Source organism: Protopterus annectens, chromosome 5.part0 (assembly GCF_019279795.1).
Source record: "Protopterus annectens isolate FY-2018-M chromosome 5.part0, PAN1.0, whole genome shotgun sequence".
NCBI classification, from domain to species: Eukaryota; Metazoa; Chordata; order Ceratodontiformes; family Protopteridae; genus Protopterus; species Protopterus annectens.
The window spans coordinates 1,307,175,754-1,307,196,847 of NC_056735.1; the positions used below are offsets into that span (position 1 = coordinate 1,307,175,754).

The window sequence follows — 21,094 nt, forward strand, 5'->3', positions numbered from 1 at the left end:
ATCAGAACCTAAAGTTAGTGCCTTTGTGGTTAAAGCAGGTAAAGGGAGGGCAGTGTGCTGTTGGACTGATACACAGTAGGTATGGTACTTGCTGAACTGGCCTGGCTTGAACTCTCTCACCTCCTTCAGTGGTATCAACTCTCCCTCGTCCCACAAACTAGTAAGTCATCCACTAAATGTCCCATCCCTCCAGAATCTACTCCAACCCTATTGCACCACCAGACCACTAAGATCCAGCAACAAAAATCACTTGCAGATCAATAAAGCCAATAACTCTGCTGGTGAAGCACTCTTCTCTTGCACCATAGCCAAATTATGGAACTCCCTCCCACCCACAATTATCTCCGTACCATCATGCACCCACTTCAAAACTTTACTAAAAGCGCACCTAAAAACATGCTGGCTATGCCCTTGCAACTCCCACTCTAATATCACCCACCCCATCCAACCACTACCTTTCTTTCCACTCCATTAACTACCTTGATTATAGCAAGCTCAGATGCTCATAAGCCTAGTACTTATACAGCAGGAACTTCTTATTTTAACATTTGTTAATGTCTGTTATGTACTTCACAGATAAAGATTCTAGTTGTCTACTGATGTACTATGTTCTTCATCTGTAAATATGTTGTAAGTAATTGCTATGTAAATTGTTAATCGCTATGTAATCCAATGCAACTACTGTCTGTTTATTTTAACTGTGGAGCTTTTCTCCCCGGTCCTCTGCTGAAAATGGACCTACGTCCAGTCGGACACTCCCGGTCAACAAATATAAATAAATAAATAAATAAATAAATAATGAGGATGAGAGACTGGGAAGGGAATAAAGGAGTGGTTTAACAGGAACAGGTAGGTTATATTCATGGGAAATTTGAATCTTCAGTGAAGAAACAAGGAAATCTTAGCTCTAGGTTGGGGGGAAGTGTGACTTGACTGAGGTCTTCAACAATGATGGGTTTAGACAAATGTTGCAAGACTGTACTAGAAATATTACATTCTAGACTTGGTCATAGCCATGGTGGAGGAGGTCAGCGATATCTATGCAAAGATGCTGTTGCCCAGCATTGATCATAGTACTGTGTGTTTTTGAGTTGGGTAATTGTATGATGCCAAGGGCAAAAACAGTTGTGGGGATTCAAGGGACTGGAGTATGTTGAGTTTGAAAGACATAAAAGGATGAGTTATAAAACTGGAAGCAGACGCATGGATGAACACACCATGAAAATGCCACAGGGAATGAGTACTGGGGGCTATGTACAAAGGTTTGGAGAAGAGGGAAAAAGGGAAGAAAGGAGACGGACAGTGAGATTACTTGAGAATGTGGATCTAGTGACTAGGACAAAAGATGAGGGCAAAGAGGACATGGAAGGGAGTGGGCGGGTGGTGTGCGGTACAGTACAAGGGAGTAACCAGAAGGGTGCAAAACAGGTAGAGGCACAAATGCATAAATGAAAAAGAGGTGGCAGAATGGAGTGAGAAGAGAAAAAGGTTTATGTGGGTATATTGCAGGATGGAGAAAGAGAAGGACACACCTCACTGTGCTGACCACGGATTGAAAGGGGGAATCCAGCTCAGGCTTGGATCACCAATAAGAGCAGATTATGAGGTGCATGCAAGAAGCAAACAGAAAGTTGGAAATTATCAGCATCAAATAGATCCAGAGGCACAGAAACAGTGCTTCAGATTTACAGGGCTTTATTCATGCTGCACTTCAGGTGCTGTGGGCAACAAAGTCATCAGAGTATTTAAGGAAGCACCAGAATTATGCATCGGATACAGGGAAATGGGTATGGTAAGTGATTAGAATGACTAGGTCTCTTCCCCCAGAGATCTAAAAACACAGCTGGACAAGTTGTTGAGTGCAAGTCATTATGAAAGTGTGATCAGAACAGGAAAGGAGGAGTCCTACCACATTGTAAGCACCATCTAATGCCTTAATCTATGAAAGTACTTGGTGTTCTTCGTGTTTCACTGTTGCAGTCATCACACTTGGGTTATCTGCCTGCAGGTAGCCCTCAGTCAGCCCGAATACCAGAGACATAGTATTTCTGCGTCAGTTGCTGTCGCTCCAGGTCTGACGTCAGGTCGTCAGAGATATAAAAACAGGCAGCTGACGCCATTACATCAGTCTTTCTTGCCAAGGAGCCCAAAGCAGAAGCAGTTCGCATGAGTGCCGATCGGCCGCTACCTGAGTTTTCGTTTCCGAACTGAATTATCCTGAAATCTTCTAAAGCTAAGTACCCTGTTGGGGATCCTTTTTTCTTGCTCTAACAGATGTCAGAAAGTTAATAATTGTCTTGCCTGTGGAAAGCAAATACCACACTGAGATTTCCATTCTTACTGCGTCACCTGTTTAGGCCCAGACCACGACGTACCTCGCTGTAGGTTTTGTGCCTTGTTTAATGCCCGAACTATTCATTGTCAGGCCCTTATTGTCGCTAAATACTTTTGTTCTCAATCTCCGTGTTGCAAAATGTCTTCGGAAAGTCATCTGACTACTGATCTTCCAAACAAACATAGGGATAAAGACAGAGGCAGACCGCACACGTCCAAAACTGCAGACGAAGCTTCTGTTAAGCTAGTCACCAGTTCGCCGCTACTCAGTGAGGCACTTTCGTAGCCCCTGATACCCACTTCAGTGGATTTGCAGACCTCTACCAAGACCCGTTCAGAGTCCGGTATGCCGCAAGACTCTTCTTCGACTACGGAGCCTGCGGATGTCTCTACCTTGGATGGGTCTGGAGCCACTGAGCAGGCACCGGCTTCTGAGGAAGTTCTTCACACTACTTATATTCAACACAAACCGATGGCTTCTTTCGCATCTTCAGTTCTGTCTAAAACTACCGAGTTTCTAAGGCCAAGAGTATGCGCTATGCCTAAAAAAACGACGAACCAAACTCATGCACCTGCTTCCTTGCCACAACACCAAATGCTTAAAATGGCAGAAGACCATATTATGCTGATTAGAGGAAGTCAGCCTTCCCCTGCTAGGAGAAAGAGACCTGTCCCCAGCAGCTTTAACAGACCAAGAGTCCGACAACTCTGAGGTATCTGATTATGAAGACATGCCTTTATCTGCTTATGAGTATTCAGATGCAAAGGAATCTGTTCCCTCTGTTTCTCCTCCAGAGGATTTTTTTTTTTGGTGAAACCTTACATACTTTAAGAGAGCATTTCCACTGGGAATGCCAAGACTATCCTCAGTCCAAAAAGAGACTCAGAGAATTTCTAGATTTGCCACAACATAGGCCTTTAGCAATACCCCCAGTCCTGGATGTTGTGGATGATGTCATTATAGAATCCAGTTCAACTCCTGATACCTTACCCCCCTGCTCCTAGGAAACCAGACAGGTACTACAGAGTTTCTGACACTCACAAATTCCTTTTCAAAAATCCTACTGCTGACCCAGAGGTCATTTCCCAGTGGCCTAAAGGTATCAAAGCAACTAAAGCTAAGAATCCCACCCCTTCGAACAGGGATTCCAGAGCTTTAGACAGATGAGGAAAGAAAGTATACATCTCTGCAACTCTCGCCATTAGGGCTTTGAATTGCCAGTTTCACATGCTGAAGTACCAACTACATATTATGGTACTTATTAAGCAAAAAAACAGCTACCTTTACAGACTGTGCAGAAAATAATTATAAGAGCTTATGCATTCTGCAAGCCAAGTCAGCAAGCATACTTTGCAATGTGACTTTGATGTCCTAGAAGCATCTTGCAGGGCAGCAGTCACTGGTTTTGTACTGAGAAGGCATGCTTGACTTAAGGAGCAGACCTTGCCAGACCATGTCAGATCAAAATTACTAGACGCTCCTTTGAACAAGGACAATCTGTTTGGCACCAAAGCAGAAGAAGTTCTTAAAAAGATGGAAGAAAAAGCTAAATCTATGCAGACAGTCAAAGACTTCTTGCAAGTACAGCCTCCTAGATTCAGTAGGCATTGCCCCTCGAAACATTGGTCCTTTCCAGCCCCCTCAAGGCCATCTCAAACTAGACCCAGGGGAAAAAGACCCCCCCCCAGACTACAGTCTCAGGGTATGCAGAGATCTAAACAATGGACTACCTCCTCTTCAAAAACAGGGAATGCTAAGCCACCCCTTTACGGAAAAAATTCACAATGACTTCTCAACTCCACTCCCCACCTTTGTCCAACTGCCTGTGCCCCTAGGAGGAAATCTTGCCCATCATGCAAAAAGCTGGACTTCTGTCACAAAAGACCGATGGGTTCTCAACATTGTATCCCAGGGGTACAAATTTTACTTCCATTCACTGCCAACCCCAAAAGGGTTCCCAGACCTTCCTCTAAACCAGTGGGAAGAGACACAAAACAAGTTCGGTCCCTGCTCTCTATAAGGGCAATTCACCCTGTTCCTGCAGAACAGATAGGTCAAGGGTTCTGTTCCAGACTTTTCCTGGTACCCAGAAAAGAGGGCACTTTGCACGCAATCCTAGATCATTCCATTCTAAACACCTTCCTGGTGGTACCAAAATTCAGAATGCTCACCCTGCAGCAGCTTCCTCCTATGCTGGCCAAAGATGCCTGGTTAGCCACCCTAGACTTAAAAGAAGCCTATCTGCACATCCCTATCAGGACTCTTGCAGGAAATATCTACACTTCAGGGCAGGATCTATGCATTATCAGTTCTCTGCACTTCCTTTTGGCTTATCCACTGCTCCCAGAGTATACACAAAATGTCTGGCTCCAGCCATTGCCTACTGCAGACAGAGAAAAATTCAAATTTAGCCGTACTTGGATGACTGCCTGATTCAGGCAGACAGTCGGAAATGCTGTTGCAGCAACTGACATTTGTAAAAAACCTTCTAACCTTCCTGGGGGTACACCATCAACGAAAAGAAATCAAAACTAGACCCCAGTCAAAAGATTGTATTCCTGGGAGCAAGCTTGGACACAGCATCCCAGATGGCATTCCTTACTCCAGAAAAACAAGCCTATCTGACAGACTATTTCACTCAACTGGCCACCAGAGCCCAGCTATCCACAAGGAAAATCCTGCAGGCCCTAGGGTTCATGGCCTCATGTATCCTACTAATTCCATATGCCAGACTGCATATGAGGAAACTTCAGTGGTACTTAAAAAGTCTTTGGTGCCAACATTCTCAGGACCTGGAAACTCATATCTTGTCTAAGGACAGAGTTTCTTTGGTGGGCAGCAGCATACATCCACAACAAGGGACTGCCCTTTACTCAACCCCACACAGCCCAGACCTTAACCACGGATCCATCAGACTATGCCTGGGGGCACACCTGGACGACTAGTGCATTCAGGAACACTGGAGCCAAAGTCAAATTCATCTGCACATCAACCAGATGCTAGCTGTTCAGCACGCTCTAACAGCTTTCAGATCCCTACTCTCACCAGGACCCCTGCTAATAAAAACAGACAATGCCACAGTTATGTGGTACATCAACAAGCAGGGGGGAACCCACTCTTACCCACTCTGCAGGCTAGCCATGGCCCTGTGGAACACGGCCTTGGACATGCAGGTCCATCTGTAAGCTCAATTCCTGCCAGGCAAACAAAACTGGCAGACGACTTAAGCAGAAATCTCCTAGACCCACATGAGTGGCAATTAGAGCCCAGCACCTTCAGCCTTCTGATTCAGAAATGGGGACCCCAGAGGTGGATCTATTTGCCTCCCCCTGCAATCACCAGCTCAGCAAATTCTGCACCAGGACACCTCACAGGAGGGCCTGGAAAGTGGATTCCCTATCCTTCCGGTGGGTAAACCTCTCAATCTATGCATTTCCCCCTCTGCCCCTTCTCTCAAGAATACTGCTCAAGATAAAACAGGACAGACCAAGGACAATTCTGATTGCCATGGACTGGCCACACCAGCACTGGTACCCACTCCTGTGCAGCATGTCACCAGTACCACCCTGGCACCTACCCCAGAGCCAGACCCTGCTCACTCAACAGGGGGGACAGATCTTGCATCCGCAGCTGCAAACCCTAAATCTTGCAGCCTGGCTTATTCCTTGAATTCTCCCCCAGTGACCAGCCTAAGCAAGCAGGTGCTGGACGTCATTCTTGAAGCCAGAAGACCCAGTACAAGGAAATCCTATGCTGGTAAGTGGAAAATGTATTGCTCCTAGATTCATTCTAAAGGAGAGGACACAACTCTGCCCTCCCTACCTTTAATCCTGGATTACTTAGCAGATCTACTCCACAGAGGCCTGTCCTTCTCCTCCATTAAGATTCATGCCTCTGCCATCTTGGCTCTTTACAACTCTGAAGCTACCCCTAATCTCTCACCCTCTCATCAAGCAGTTCCTTAGAGGGGCAAACAACTTAAGGCCACTAAGGAGAGCACCAATCCCTGCTTGGGACCTTAACTTTGTACTGGAAAAGCTCACACTACCTCCTTTTGAGCCTGTAGTGTCAGCAGACTTAAAATTCCTCTCTTGGAATACAGCATTGCTGTTGGCCATCACTTCAGTAAGAAGAGTGTCTGAGCTTACAAGCACTTATGGCTGTGGAACCCTTCATTATTTTTCATGCTGACATGGTCTCCCTCAGGGCTAATCCTTCCTTTATGCCCAAAGTGGTGTCCAGCGTGGCTCTCAACCAATCTATCCATTTGCCAACCTTCTTTCCTAATCCTCAAAATAAAGGGGAAATGATACTGCACTCCTTGGATGTGCACAGACAGCTTAGATCCTACCTGGATAGGACTAAACCCTTCAGGAAATCTGACCAGTTATTACTCAGTTTTGCACCAGGGGCAGAGGGCAAGGCCATTTCAAAACAGACAGTTTCCAAATGGATAGCACACTGTATCCATTTCTGCTACAAACACCATGGGAAACCAACCCCTCAGGGGGTCAGAACACATTCCACTAAGGCAACTTCTACAGCATTCCTCAGGAGAGTCCCTACCAGGGACAATTCTGGAGGCTGCTACCTGGAGTTCTGTACACACATTCTCCAAGCATTACCACCTGCCTATATTTTTCAAATCCTGGTCAGGTTTTATAACTGCAGTCCTGTAGGGCCTGCTAGCCAGCCCAAATACTTCTTGACTGCCTCCACCCTTTCTACAGCTTTGGGAATCAACCCAAGTGTGATGACTGCAACATTAAAACATGAACATATTACAGTTGTGTACACTTACCATAAATGTAGATGCTTGAGTGTATTCACTGTTGCAGTCCTGGTTTCCCTCCCTCCAGTCCCCTGCTCTCCCTCTCTCTCTCCTTTCTGTGTATACTACTCACCCCTTGCCAGGGGTATTGGTATTGGTGTTTACTTTTTACTGGTGGTGATTTTTTTCTGCCATAGCTTAGCTCCCTATTGAGGGGCAAGAAAAACTGATCTAATGGCATCGGCTGCCTGTTTTATTACCCCTGATGACCTGACATCAGACCTGGAGCGACAGCAACCAACACAGAAATACCAAGTCTCTGGTGTTCGGGCTGACTGAGGGCTACCTGCAGGCAGATAACCCAAGTGTGATGACTGCAACAGTGAATACACTCGAACATCTACATTTATGGTAAGTGTACACAACTGTACTTTCCCAGGTAGTGGCATAGATTATTGCAATGGGTAGTGGAGAAAGAATCCACTGACTTAGAGTGCATGAGAGGGTTGGAGAAAGGGGAAAGGGGAGACTGAGATGGATGTAAGGCAGATTCTTAATTTCACTAAAAGTATGGACTGCAGGGTAATTTTTTCCTTCTTCTCTCAGACAAGTGTAATCAGTGTCAGAAGATACTTGTTAAGCATTTTGTTTGCTACTGTTGTTATTATACTGACAAATACTTGGAAATTTAGGAAGGCCAGCACTCTCATTCATACTAATGCATACTACTGCAGTAGCCTGACTATTTAGGAGCAGACAGAATTGAAACTTGAGTAATTACATTAAGTTATAGAATATAAGCAGTCTTTTATTCCTGCCTGGGACCTTGTCAAGTGGCATTCCTGCCCATCTCCAGAAAGCTTTTTATTTCACCTAGGGGAGAGAGACAGGCTTCCGGAACCAGAAGGGAACCTTCTAGTCCATTCATGCCTACTGAGGCTTTGACTAGCCCATTCATTACCCTGGATATGACAGTCAAGCATTAGGGAATGAATCAACCCTTTATACACAATCAGCTTGCATTGGCTGCTAGGCAGGGAATGATGTGTGTGCACCCATACAATACCCTCTGAGACTTAGCACTTCATGTGCAATTTAACCATGTGAGCATGCTCTGTCATGTTCCACAATCACCCTTCCTTCAGCAGGTGTCACCATTGTGGTAGACCATGCTGCTGTCTCCCTCACCCTACAGTGGTCAAGCTGGTATTGGTCACTCAATCCCATCCTTGCACCTGACCACTCCAGCAATCATGATGTTGTTAGTCAAACATTGGTCACTTGCATTGTAGACAAGGTTTTATTCCTCTGTGCTACAGGACCAAGATACTAGTATTTTATTATGAGCAATATTTCTGTAAACACTGTAGGCCCTTTTTCCTCCATTTGTATCTCTGTATGTTTTTCACCATTTATCTATCAGGGAGACTAATGTCTGTCTTGTACAAGTAGTTCAAATTGTTCATGTTTTGAGACATGCAGTCATGAGTTTTTCCCTTTTTTACTATTTTTTTCTGTGTAAAATGCATCTATTCTTCAGTCTGTTAATTTTAATACTTCTTGTACTTTAATGTTTTTATACTTATTATTTTTATTATCGTGTTCAGACTTAAATGAATGTGAAGACTCTCATAATGGAGGCTGCAATCAAACCTGTCAAAATTTTCTGGGAGGATATCGCTGTCTTTGTGAAAATGGTTATGTTCTTCATCAAGATGAGCATAAGTGTGAAGGTAATGGATTATACAGCAATTTAAGGACTTGTAATTAAACTCTGCTTGAAGTATAGTAAGTATACATATAAATATTTTAGAAAATATTGAATGCTAAATTGATTTTTATGATGTCACTATTGAGTCATTTGCTTTTTGGCAGAAAAATGTTCATGGTCTTGTTTAATTGCACATGACTGAAAATGAATCTTGAGCAGTAAAAATGTCATTGCCATATTCCCTATTTGGTAATGTTGACCTTCTCCACTCAAAGCACATTTCCGTTTTAGTGTGCTACAAAGAATGAGATATGAAAGTCATATAGTATAGCTCTGACATGAAAGCACTGTCATTACAGCTGTTTTCTCACAGCTATTTCACTAAGTTATCTTTCAGCAGCTATTACATTTAGAATAATATGTAGTTTGAAGGAGCCTGTACATGTGCATGTTACATTACAGAACCTATAAGATGGTTTATCATTATGCACCCCACTCTGTAGATTGTTTTATGTAATAAACATCAGCAATGTAGTTTAGTTGAATGTTGTGTTGATAAATATATACCCTTGAGAACTATTTCATCCATGCCATTTAAAAAAAACATCTTGTAGTGAAGAGTAAACCAATTATAAAAAGTGTAATTTATAAGTGAATGATGATTAGTGGCAGTCCGCATCTAGAGTGGACATTAGAAGTAAACGCTGATCAAGACAATTAAGCTGTTTTACTGGTAGTATTCCCGCATCTAGAAACTTGATATACTGCGGCTGGCTTTTAGTTTGTGTTTCTGTTTAGACACTCCTGCAGTTGTATTTTCATTCAAGTGTATGCCCCTTTTGCCATGTTTGTCTAAATCGCCATTTCTTCTTGCCTCTTTGTTGTGTGTTTTGAACAGAGAATATTTTTTTTCACTTGCACTTCCATCCTGTCCACAGAATACAAATCTGATTTGGTCAGCTACTCAGTTAACTGTGGCTTTTGACTGCTAATTTTCTCACTACTGTGGAATTCTTACTCCATTTTCTACCTTCAGCTGTCTGTCATAATGAAGATTTTGTATCTTTTGATTCTTTTGTAGCATATCTCTGTTTCTTCTGTAACTTTAGCAATGAAGCTGATGTGGGTAGATTATTATTCAGCTGCCTTCTCATTAAAAAGTTGGATTGGTGGCAGACTCAGTATCTGCAATGGAATATTTCTCTATATCAAGACTGGTAGATGGCATTTCTTATAGCTAACGCTAGTAATCTTCACCACCACTGGATTTTTTTTTCACTGTCTGTGGACACCTTTAATGAAGGGTAATGTAGACGTGTGAGTATGTGTTTAAATTTCTACCCTTTTTAACTCATGCCTCTTCATATATTGTGTTCACTGACGCAACATTATTTAGTCCTTGTCTCGGAATTATGGGATTTAGTGAACTGGACACACTTACACTGGTAACATATGGCAGCATAGTCATCTCTGCATGTTTAAAATAGTAACACAGACTTTTGTGATGCACTGTTTCTTTGAATCAAAACAAATTTGCACCCACTTGTCTTCATCGTCTTCCTGAAACTGTATAGGTGAGCATTTCCACTCATTGATTGTTCATGAATCACATGTAAAACAATATATACGATTCATGTACTCCTGTTCTGTATGAGCCAGCATTTCTGACCAATACATTGCTTCCTGTGTTTTTGTATTTCACTTCTCCCAGCTGGCTAGTGTATCCCCTCAAACGTCTGCTTTCTTATCAGATTTGCTAACAATATATTTTGTCACCTTTGAAAGTTTTAAACACAAACCAGAACAAACTGTAGCATAAAAAAGGCAAGAATGTAGCAAAAAACTTCTTTGATCACGAACCAATATATGTAAGCACTTTCGGTCGCACTTAGAATGTGTAACCTTCATCAGACAAACAATATAGGTAATTAATTAATGAAGCATTTAAAAAGCCCACTCAAATGACATCATCATTACATCAGCTCGACAAAAGCAAAATTTTAAAGCAACAACTCTCCCTTCTTTTCTTAAAATGAATGTATGTACATTCCTTTCAAATATCATTGTTTAATACTTTGTATACAAAAATCAATTTAAAATAAACAAATTAATATTGATATTCTCATATCTATATCCACATAAATACATATAATTAAGAATATTCCATAAAAATAAAGAAAAATATATAAAATGTATAAATATATTTATATGTATATGCTAATAGATATATACTAATATGTGCACCATACGTACACAAAACACACAGATATATGACCAAAAATCACCATTTATGTTATATTTACTATTTTAGCATCTTTCCAGGGCCTTTAGTTTAAGCATACATTTCAGGGAACTCACTTCATTAAGTCTGGGATACATGTAGGCATTTGTTAACAATTGCCACCACAATTCTCTTTGTTCGAGTTTTAAGGACCAAGGACCACCCCTGGGGTTGACTTTCACTTGTTCAATAACCAAGAATAAGAAAAAATTATCATTATGGTCATTAATGTGTCTGGCTAGAGCATTAGTGCAGTCTTTTTTCATTATACTGTACTGATGTTCATACACTCTCTGCTTCAAGTGATGTTCCGTCTTCCCAATATAAAATTGGGGGCAACGCTGACACTACAGCATTACTATTACAGTTAAACCTCTCCTTTATAGAAAAATTAACCATATTTAAAGTACATTTCTTAGTGATCTTTATGTGTTTACAGTGGTTACAAGAACCACACTTAAACATCCCACCAAGTCTGGCAGATGTTACATAATCTTTCTATTATATTTTTAAGGGCGACTCCCCGTTTATACACAACTTTAGGGGTAACAGTTACCTCATTCCTAAGGCTACCATCATCAATTAGAAAGGTCCAATTATTCCACAAAATAGACCGTACATCATATGCATTGTCAAAAAGCTGTACTAAAAACTAAAGAAAAATTATCATTAGTTGCATTTTTATTTGCATTTATGATCCTTTCATCTACACTTGTCTCACTGGATGTTCATCGTGTTTCACTGTTGCAGTCATAACTGTAGGGTTCTCCCCTGCCGGCAGGCAGTCCTCGGTCGGCCAGAATCCCAAAGTCTGGGTCCGGCGTTGGCTGTTCAGCCATGCTCCCTGACGTCAGAGCGCCAGGAGTACAAAGCTGACAGCCGACGCCATGTTCTCCAGTCTTTCTTGCCGTGCGGTGATAGCAGTTCGCATTTGCCGGTCGGCTGACCCCTGACAATTTTTGCTAAACGTACTTCAGTCCGAAGACTTTCTTCTCCTACTCAAAGCTAAGTACCCCATTGGGGAAACCTTTTTCTTGCTCCAGTCTGATGTCAGAAAAAGTTAATAATTGTATTTCATGTGGGAAGCAAATACCTCATAAGGATTTTCATTCTTACTGTATTCCTTGCTTAGGCCCTGACCACGACGTAGCTAGTTGTCGGTTTTGTGCTAGATTCAATCAACGTACAATTAAACGAAGGTACGATTTTGCATTTCATTACTTCGGTAGGCGTTTAATTACAAAATGTAGTCGGATTCGGTTCCAGTTACCGGAGTTCACAAACGACGCAAGGATAAAGACAGGCCTCCGAGGTCCAAATCGGACGATATTGTACAAGCAGAGCCAGCTTCAGGTTCGGCCGTCGTCAGTGAGGCGCTTTTGCAGCCCCTGTTGTCAGCCATTTCGGAACCGATGGCCGAAACGGACTCCCACGAGGAGCCAACTAGGCCTTTGAATATTTCTGTTGCAGGACTTCGGACAATGCTCCTTCAGATGGGTCCGGAGCCGCTGTGCAGCTACCGGCTTCTGAAGAGGTTTTCAGGCCTACTCAGCTTCTAATAAAGGCAAAGCCAAAGACAAAGGCAAAGTCTCCTTCCAAATCAAAGACTACAGCTCAGGCCTCTTCTGATCCGGCACCCAAGTCTCAGAAATAGTTACTTAAGATGGCGGAGGACTTACTTACTATGATTAGGGGTTCACATCCCCCTCCAGATAAAAGGCCAAGGCAGGAAGTGTATTATGACTCCTCTGATCAGGCTTCTGTTTTTTCAGTTTCTTCTTCTGACCAGGAATATTCTTTCCCTCCTTATGAGGATTCTGATGCTGAGGAATCCATTCCTTCAGCTTTTCCCCCTGAGGATTTCTCTTTTGGGGAAACTTTACATGAAACGAGGGAACATTTTCACTGGGAAGGACAGGAGTACTCAGAATCTAAGAAAAGACTTAGGGATTTTCTTCTTCTTCCCCAACATAGAACCCTGGCTATCCCTCCTATTTTGGATATTGTGGATGATGCTTTTTCGGAGGCTAACTTAACTCCGGACTCTTTTCCTCCAGCTCCTGCTAAGCCAGACAGATATTATAGGGTTCGTGATTCCCACCAGTTTTTGTACAAGAATCCTACTGCTGATCCTGAAACCATTTCTCAGGGTCCTAAGGGGGTTAAGGCCGCTACTGCTAAAAACCCCATTCCCACTGAGAAGGATTCCAGATCTTTAGAAAGATGGGGTAAAAAAGTGTACACTTCTGCTACTTTATCTGTTAGGGCTTTAAACTGTCAATTTCATATGCTGAAATACCAGCAATTTCTTCTGTCTGTTTTGAAACAAAAGCTTACTTCCATTTCTGCCTGTGCAGATGATAAGGAATTACATGACTTAATGCATCCCACTGAACAAGTTGGGAAAAATGGTTTACACTGTGGATTTGATGCCTTGGAGGCTTCTTGTAGGGCTGCTGCCTCTGGTACAGTCATTAGAAGGCATGCTTGGTTAAAGGAACAAAACTTGCCAGATCAAGTAAAAGCTAAGTTATTGGATGCTCCTGTCGAGCATAATGTTTTGTTTGGACCTAAGGCTGAAGAGGTGATAAAGAAGATGGAGGACAAGGCAAAATCCCGGCAAACGGTTAAAGATTTCTTACAAGTACAGCCACCAAGATTTAGTAGGAATTGGCCTACAAAAAATTGGTCCTTTCCCAATTCAGACAGGCCTCAGAGGGGTAGATACAGACGCTCCCGAGGAAGGCCTCAAGCTCAAGCCTCTTATAGACCAAGACAGTGGACTGCTTCCACCCCTAGGGGAGGAGAGGACAGGTCGCAAGCTCATAGAAAACAGGCTCAATGACTCCCTCTGTTGGGCTGCAGGAACTTCTTGCCTGGAAGCCCCACTCGGAGGAAAACTTTCTCTTTTTCACCTAAATTGGACTCATATAACCCAAGACAAGTGGGTTCTGGATGTGGTTTCAAGAGGTTACAGATTCCATTTTCATACCCTACCAAGACCAAGCGGATGGCCGGATCTTCCAAAACACCAATGGTTAGAGGCCTTAAACCAGGTGGAGGCTCTCTTGGCTATGAAAGCCATAGAACTGGTTCCACTTTCAGAGATGGGACAAGGTTTTTACTCAAGGCTCTTTCTAGTCCCCAGAAAGCAAAATTCATGGAGACCCATTCTGGATCTGTCAGTCTTGAACACTTTTCTCGAGATACCAAAATTGAAGATGCTTACTCTACAGCAGCTACTTCCAATGCTGACCAAAAATGCATGGATGGTAACTTTGGATTTAAAGGAGGCATATTTACACATTCCCATCAGGCAGGAATGCAGAAAATACCTCAGGTTCAGGGCCGGATCGAGGCACTATCAATTCTCTGTGCTGTCCTTTGGATTGTCTACTACGCCCAGGGTCTTCACCAAATGCCTGGCTCCAGTAGTAGCTTATTGCAGACTCAAGGGAATTCAAATTTACCCTTATCTGGACGATTGTCTAATTCAGGCAGACAGCAAGGATGTCTGATTCCAGCATCTAGAATTTGTTCAGAACCTTCTCAAGTTCCTGGGATACTCTGTAAACATAAAAAAGTCAAATTTGACACCCTCACAACAGATAACTTTTCTGGGTGCTCTTCTAAACACCACAACCCAGATGGCATTTCTGACATCCGAAAAACAATTACAGCTGGCTTCAACTTTCAAAACCTTGGCAACTTTAACTCAGCTTTCTGCAAGGAAATTCCTGCAGGCTTTGGGTTACATGGCCTCCTGCATCCTTCTCGTACCATATGCAAGACTACATATGAGGAAAATTCAGTGGTACCTAAAAAGTGTATGGTCTCAGCATTGCCACAGTTTAGACATACAGATCACCGTCCTGCCTTGTCTCCAAAAGGAATTCCTTTGGTGGTCCAAGGCATGTACTCTAAACATAGGAAAACCCTTCAGTCTGCCTCCAGCCACTCAGATACTAACCACGGACGCTTCAGATTATGCATGGGGAGCCCATTTTCTGGGCTACTGTCTGCAGGGCCTTTGGACAAAGGATCAGAAGCTCCTGCATATCAATTTATAGGAAATGTTAGCCATACAGAACACTCTATTGGCTTTCAGGAATCTTCTACAACCAGGACAGCTACTAATACGGACAGACAACACCACAGTTATGTGGTACATAAACAAGCAAGGGGGATCTCATTCCTATCCCCTTTGCAGACTAGAAATGAATCTAAGGAACACAGCTCTAGCTTGCAAACTGGACCTTCAAGCTCCATTTCTACCAGGGAAGCAAAACTTCCTGGCAGACAGTCTGAGCAGAAACCTGTCGGATCCACACGAATGGATGCTGGACACCTAAATATTCAGGATGATTACAGCAGTCTGGGGATGTCCCCACATAGACCTCTTTGCATCCCATCTCAATCATCAACTACATATTTTTTGCACCAGGACTTTCCACAAACTAGCTTGGAAAGTGGATGCACTATCATTCAGTTGGAGAAACCTCTCGGGGTATGCCTTCCCACCTCTACCTCTTCTTCCACGGGTGTTATTAAAGATAAAACAGGACAAGCCCAAGATGATAATTTTGCTGGCCCCAAATTGGCCTCGACAATTTTAGTACCCAACTCTGAATAACCTTTGTCTGGAGCCCCCTTGGGTATTACCACAGACTCTGAACCTTCTGTCCCAGCACCAGGGTCAGGTTCTGCACTCCCATGTCAAAACTCTCAGCCTGGCGGCCTGGTTAATCCAGGGTCCTTGATTCATTCTCTCCTACCCAAGCAGGTTATGGATGTCATTTTAGAAGCCAGACGTCCTAGCACTAGAAAATCTTATGCAGGAAAATGGAAAAGATTTTGCACCTGGATGCAGGTTCAGGATTCAGATCCTCTTATTCCTAACATTTCTCTGATTTTACTTTACCTGACAGACCTCTTACATAAGGGTCTCTCTTTCTCTTCCATAAAGATCCATGCTTCTGCTATTTCTGCTCATTATAATACAGACCCTCCTATCTTTTCCCATCAGCTCATGAGACAGTTTCTCAGAGGAGCTAAGAACTTAAGGCCCCCTAGATCTCCTTCCATTCCTGCTTGGGATCTCAACTATGTTTTGGAAAAACCTCACCTTACCTCCTTTTGAGCCTGCTGCCACTTCTGACATCAAGTTTTTATCTTGGAAGACAGCCATTCTGTTAGCTCTGACCTCTGCCAGGAGAGTTTCGGAGTTGCAAGCTCTCATGGCTGTGGAACCTTATATTATTTTTCATCAAGACAGGGTGTCTTTAAGGACTAATCCTTTCATGCCTAAGGTGGTTTCCAAAGTGGCTTTAAATCAAACTATTCACTTGCCAACTTTTTTCCCCAGTCCTCAAAATAAGGGGGAAAGGATCTTGCATTCCTTGGATGTACACAGACAACTATGTTTTTACCTGGACAGAGCCAAGGACATCAGGAAATCAGAGCAATTGTTTGTTTCTTATGCTTCAAGTTCCCAAGGTAAAGCTATTTCAAAACAGACCATTTCTAAATGGATTGCTCATGGAATCAGATTTTGTTATTCACATCATGGAAAGCAAATCCCAGGGAGTATAAGGACTCACTCTACCAGAGCTGCTGCCACTTCAGCTGCCTTCCTCAGAGGAGTTCCTACCAAAGACATTTTGGAAGCTGCAACTTGGAGTTCAGTGCATACTTTTTCCAAGCACTACAATCTACCTCTTTACTCTAAGTCTAGGGCAGGCTTTGCTTCTGCTGTCTTGCAGGGCCTTTTAGCTGCCCCCTCTTCTTTATGACCACCTCCCTTTTATTCTGCTTTGGGATTCAACCCTACAGTCATGACTGCAACAGTGAAACATGATGAACATAGTACAGTTGTGTACACCTACCATAAATGTAGATGTTCGAGTGTCTTCACTGTTGCAGTCTGGGTTTCCCTCCCTCCCGTCCCCTCTTATTTTTTCTTTTGTGTGGTTCCCTTCTTCACCCTTCTTTTGAGGTGTATTTGCAAAGGGTATGGGATCTTACTAATTTTGGAGCACCTGACATCTGGGGCAAGAAAAACTGGAGAACATGGCGTCGGCTGTCAGCTTTGTACTCCTGGCGCTCTGATGTCAGGGAGCATGGCTGAACAGCCGACGCCGGACCCAGACTTTGGGATTCTGGCCGATCGAGGACTGCCTGCCGGCAGGGGAGAACCCTACAGTCATGACTGCAACAGTGAAGACACTCGAACATCTACATTTATGGTAGGTGTACACAACTGTACTTTCCTTTATTATGTATAGGCCTAAACCACCCTGATTTATGTTTATTAGTAACTTCCTTAATCAATATTTCCAATAAATCAGAAGGATATCCTTGTGAAATAAACATTCCTTTAAAGATATCACATTCGTTCAGGTAAACATTATCCAAAGGAATGTACATACATTCTTTTTAAGAAAAAAAAGGGAAGGAGTTCTTTAAAATTTTGCTTTTGTCAAGCTGGTGTAATGATGCAATTTGAGTGGGCTTTTTAAATGCTTCATTAATTAACTATATTGTTTGTCTGATGAAGGTTACACATTCTAAGTGCGACTGAAAGCGCTTACATATATTGGTTCATGATTAAAGAAGTTTTTTACTACATCCTTGCCCTTTTTATGCTACCTTTGAAACTTTTAACAATAAGCTTTGGCTAAACTGAGGTCCTCCTTGAATACCACCCCCATTGGTCAGCCTCTTTTTTGGACTGGTGTCCCCATATCTCTTATCTTCCCTTCTATTACTGGTAACTGGAATGTTACCCAAATATTTTTTTCTTGCAATTTTTCATGTTACTGTGGTAAATCAGTCTCTTCAAAATAACTGCTGTGTGGATTTCATTGCTTGGACTATTATTGTTAGTTTTGAAAATTACACTTCAGCAGGTGTGGCTACATTCTGACTATTCCCAGAAGTGATTTGTAAAAGTCTTTTGAGTATTTTTCCAGGGATTTGTCACCAATTTCAGCTTGTATATCTTTACCATAATTGTACTCATGGAATTTCACATAACTGCGTACTGTTCGTAAGAGTTCTGTTTCTGTTAAAACATATACCCTTTGTACAAGTAGAAATTCCTTGTACTGACAGGCAACTGGTAATTTCTTTTGCATGATCAAATCTTGTTTACCATTCTGAGTTGTACTCATTTACATCAGAACAATTTTATTTTCATTAATGTGTTTGATGTAGATGTTTGTATTACTTGTTTCTATAGAATTTCAAACAAAAGTATTTTTCCTGCTCATATCTCCAGTCCTATGCATAAATTATTCCTTATCAGCTTTATTCGAGGCATTGTTGTTTTACCTTTTGGGTATAAACTTTTCAGATTCTGCATTATTCCATGGCACCCTATTAATGCCTTATTTTCCTCTGTCTTTAGTCTTTGCTGTTCTGCTCCAAATTTCTCTGTATCTGTTTTCAGTTTTTAAAATTAGATGTTTCCCATGTATTTTGGATTGGTCAATCTAATTTTACATTTTGTCTTATTTAGCTTGACGGAATGTTGTTTTAAGCTGTTGCAGTTGTATTGTGTCTGATCCCACTCTAATAGACCATCAGTAATATGTATAACATATTTCAAGCCTTCACTTACGTAACAGTTTCTTGAAATACTTTAGGCTTTGATGAAGTATTGGGGGGGGGGGTATGTCTTACGAATCTAGCAAAAATATCAAGACATATTTGAATGTTATATTCTAGAAAACTCCACAAACCTTTAATCAAATCATTATGCAGGATATCACTGTTGTGGCTTTGTGACTGTGCAGATGTTCTTTCTTGTGAACATTAGTTCTACATTAGTAAAACGTAAATTAATTTTACAGTTGCTCTGTACGTGTATACTGCAGATTTGTTTCACCATTCCAAAATTCTCACAAACAACACAAACCATTAGGTGGATTAAATTCCTTATTTTGTGCCATTGTTTGAAAAAAGGATTGTGGCAAATTATTTTTACATTCACATGTCAGTAGCATTGCCTCAGTAGCATAACCTGGCACCCTGAATGTGGTAGTAATGTTCACACTTCTCTGTTTTTCTGTGTCTTTTAGCCCCAGCCATTCAAAAGTATTTTCAAAAATAATAGTATGCAACTATCTCCAGTTTGAAATCAACATTTTTATCAGTCCTGAGCTTTTCTTGCCAATCTTACTGAATATCTATATATACATTCCTTTGAACACACTTGTCTTTCCTTTTATACATTTTTACAAAATTATTTTTATACCATATTTTTTACAAAACTGAATAAATGCTACGCACTTCTTTGTTTGCTTTTGGCCACACTTAGTACATGCGACTTGAATTTAAACAGCAGCATACTTCCTGTGACTTTGTGACTCTCTATCTTACTGCTATTACTGTTGCAATGTATTTTCACTTTGCCTTTTTTTTTTTAATTGTCTTGCATTTTATGTTACACACTTTCATTTTTTTTCAGTTACCTTTTTAACTGTATTTAATTATACTTGCTCAGCATATACCCACAACTTTAAAATAAGGTCAGAGCTGCATCTGTTAAATGACTGTCCGTAGAGAATTTCTTATGGCACAAATTATTCTAACTCTTATAAACAGATCATAAAACTTACCAAATTCAGTGTTTAGCTTCATTCCTTATCTCAGTATCATAAGCATTTATAGACTTATGTGAGCTTTGATTCCTTGTAAAGAGTAAATGATGACTAAATGACAAGATGCAGTACCATGTTAATTCCTGAATTTTTCTGTCTTACTACTAATATTTTGTAAATTTATTGAAAGGCAAAAGTGCTAAATACAGTCCATGTTTTTTTTTTTTTTTTTTTGCAATAATCATAGGAGGTTACTAGGCTATTGGCCTGAGGGCTCTTGCAAGTTTTCAACCCGTGTTCCCAAGGGTATCTGGCTCAATGAGACACTAAAATCAGCACCTATTGCCCCTGTCCAAGAGGGACACAGGTGGAACAACCAAGGTGAATTTTCGGTTACCCATCCAATTGTCCAGATTACACTTAAATAGGCCTAATGAGGGGTTTTGCTTAACTTGAATAGGAAGCTTGTTCAAAAGGTGGGGCAACCTCTCTGAGACAAATCCGTCTCTCCAGCAAGTTCTGTTGAAGTCACATACCAGGTTAAGGTCCTTTGAGAGAGTGACTTGTGTGCCATTTGACTTGCAAATGTGCAGCATTTCCATTAAGTCTAGGTCAGCAATTGCTCTGTATGCAATGCACAGTTTACCTGTGAGCAGTCTGTATAACACAGAGTAAAAGTGACAATGATTTCAGTTTGCCTGCATAAGACAAATCTTGAAGGCCCTGAATTTTCTTTGTAAGGAGCCTTTGTGGTCTCTCCATTTGCTGCAGGTGTTTGAAAAGTAACATACCAAAGGGACTGTTGTACTCTATTATTGGCCTGATGAGGAAGGATTACAGGGGGTTATAACCTCTTTTTTTCTGGAGGCAATGCCCTTACTTATGAGATGAGCAATATAAAATGCCCTTCTTAACACTGTGGAGACATTGTAATCAAAGTTAAGCTTGCTGTTGACCTGTATGCTTGGATCTCTCATCACTGACTGTGTGCTTAGGATATTGCTATTGATGTGGTAGTTTGCAGGAACATCATCCTTGCTGATTTAAGACCATTACTTTGGCACCAGTCATTAGACTGCGTAGGACCTCTTTGAAGGGTGTTGACATCACTAGACCTTTCAGTGATTGCTCTCAATTTGCAGTCATCAGCAAACTTTGCCATCTACAGTCCTTTAGGTTTAGGTGGTACTTTGGAGAAGAAGGTTCTGAACAGTAGGGGTCCCAGGACTGATCCTTCTGGAACACCACTAGTTACAGGTCTGTTGGGGGAGGTGGAGTCCCCAGTTTGACCATATAAGTTCAATCAGTGAGCCAGTTTGCAACCCATCTGTCAATATATGGGTTGATACCCAGCTGGGTGAGTTTATCAATGATGCCTGAGTGGGGGATTGTG

At 41.8% G+C, this 21,094-nt stretch overlaps 1 protein-coding gene across 1 annotated transcript in view; it reads left to right on the forward strand.

Moving 5' to 3' along the window:
• The window catches only part of PROS1 (protein S), a 1,920,390-nt gene that overhangs the window by 579,003 nt on the left and 1,320,293 nt on the right, over positions 1–21,094 (forward strand). Inside the window, exon 6 of the mRNA XM_044071115.1 lies at positions 8,714–8,839. Within this exon, the coding sequence (XP_043927050.1) occupies positions 8,714–8,839 (126 nt within the window). The remainder of the gene's footprint in view (positions 1–8,713; positions 8,840–21,094) is intronic.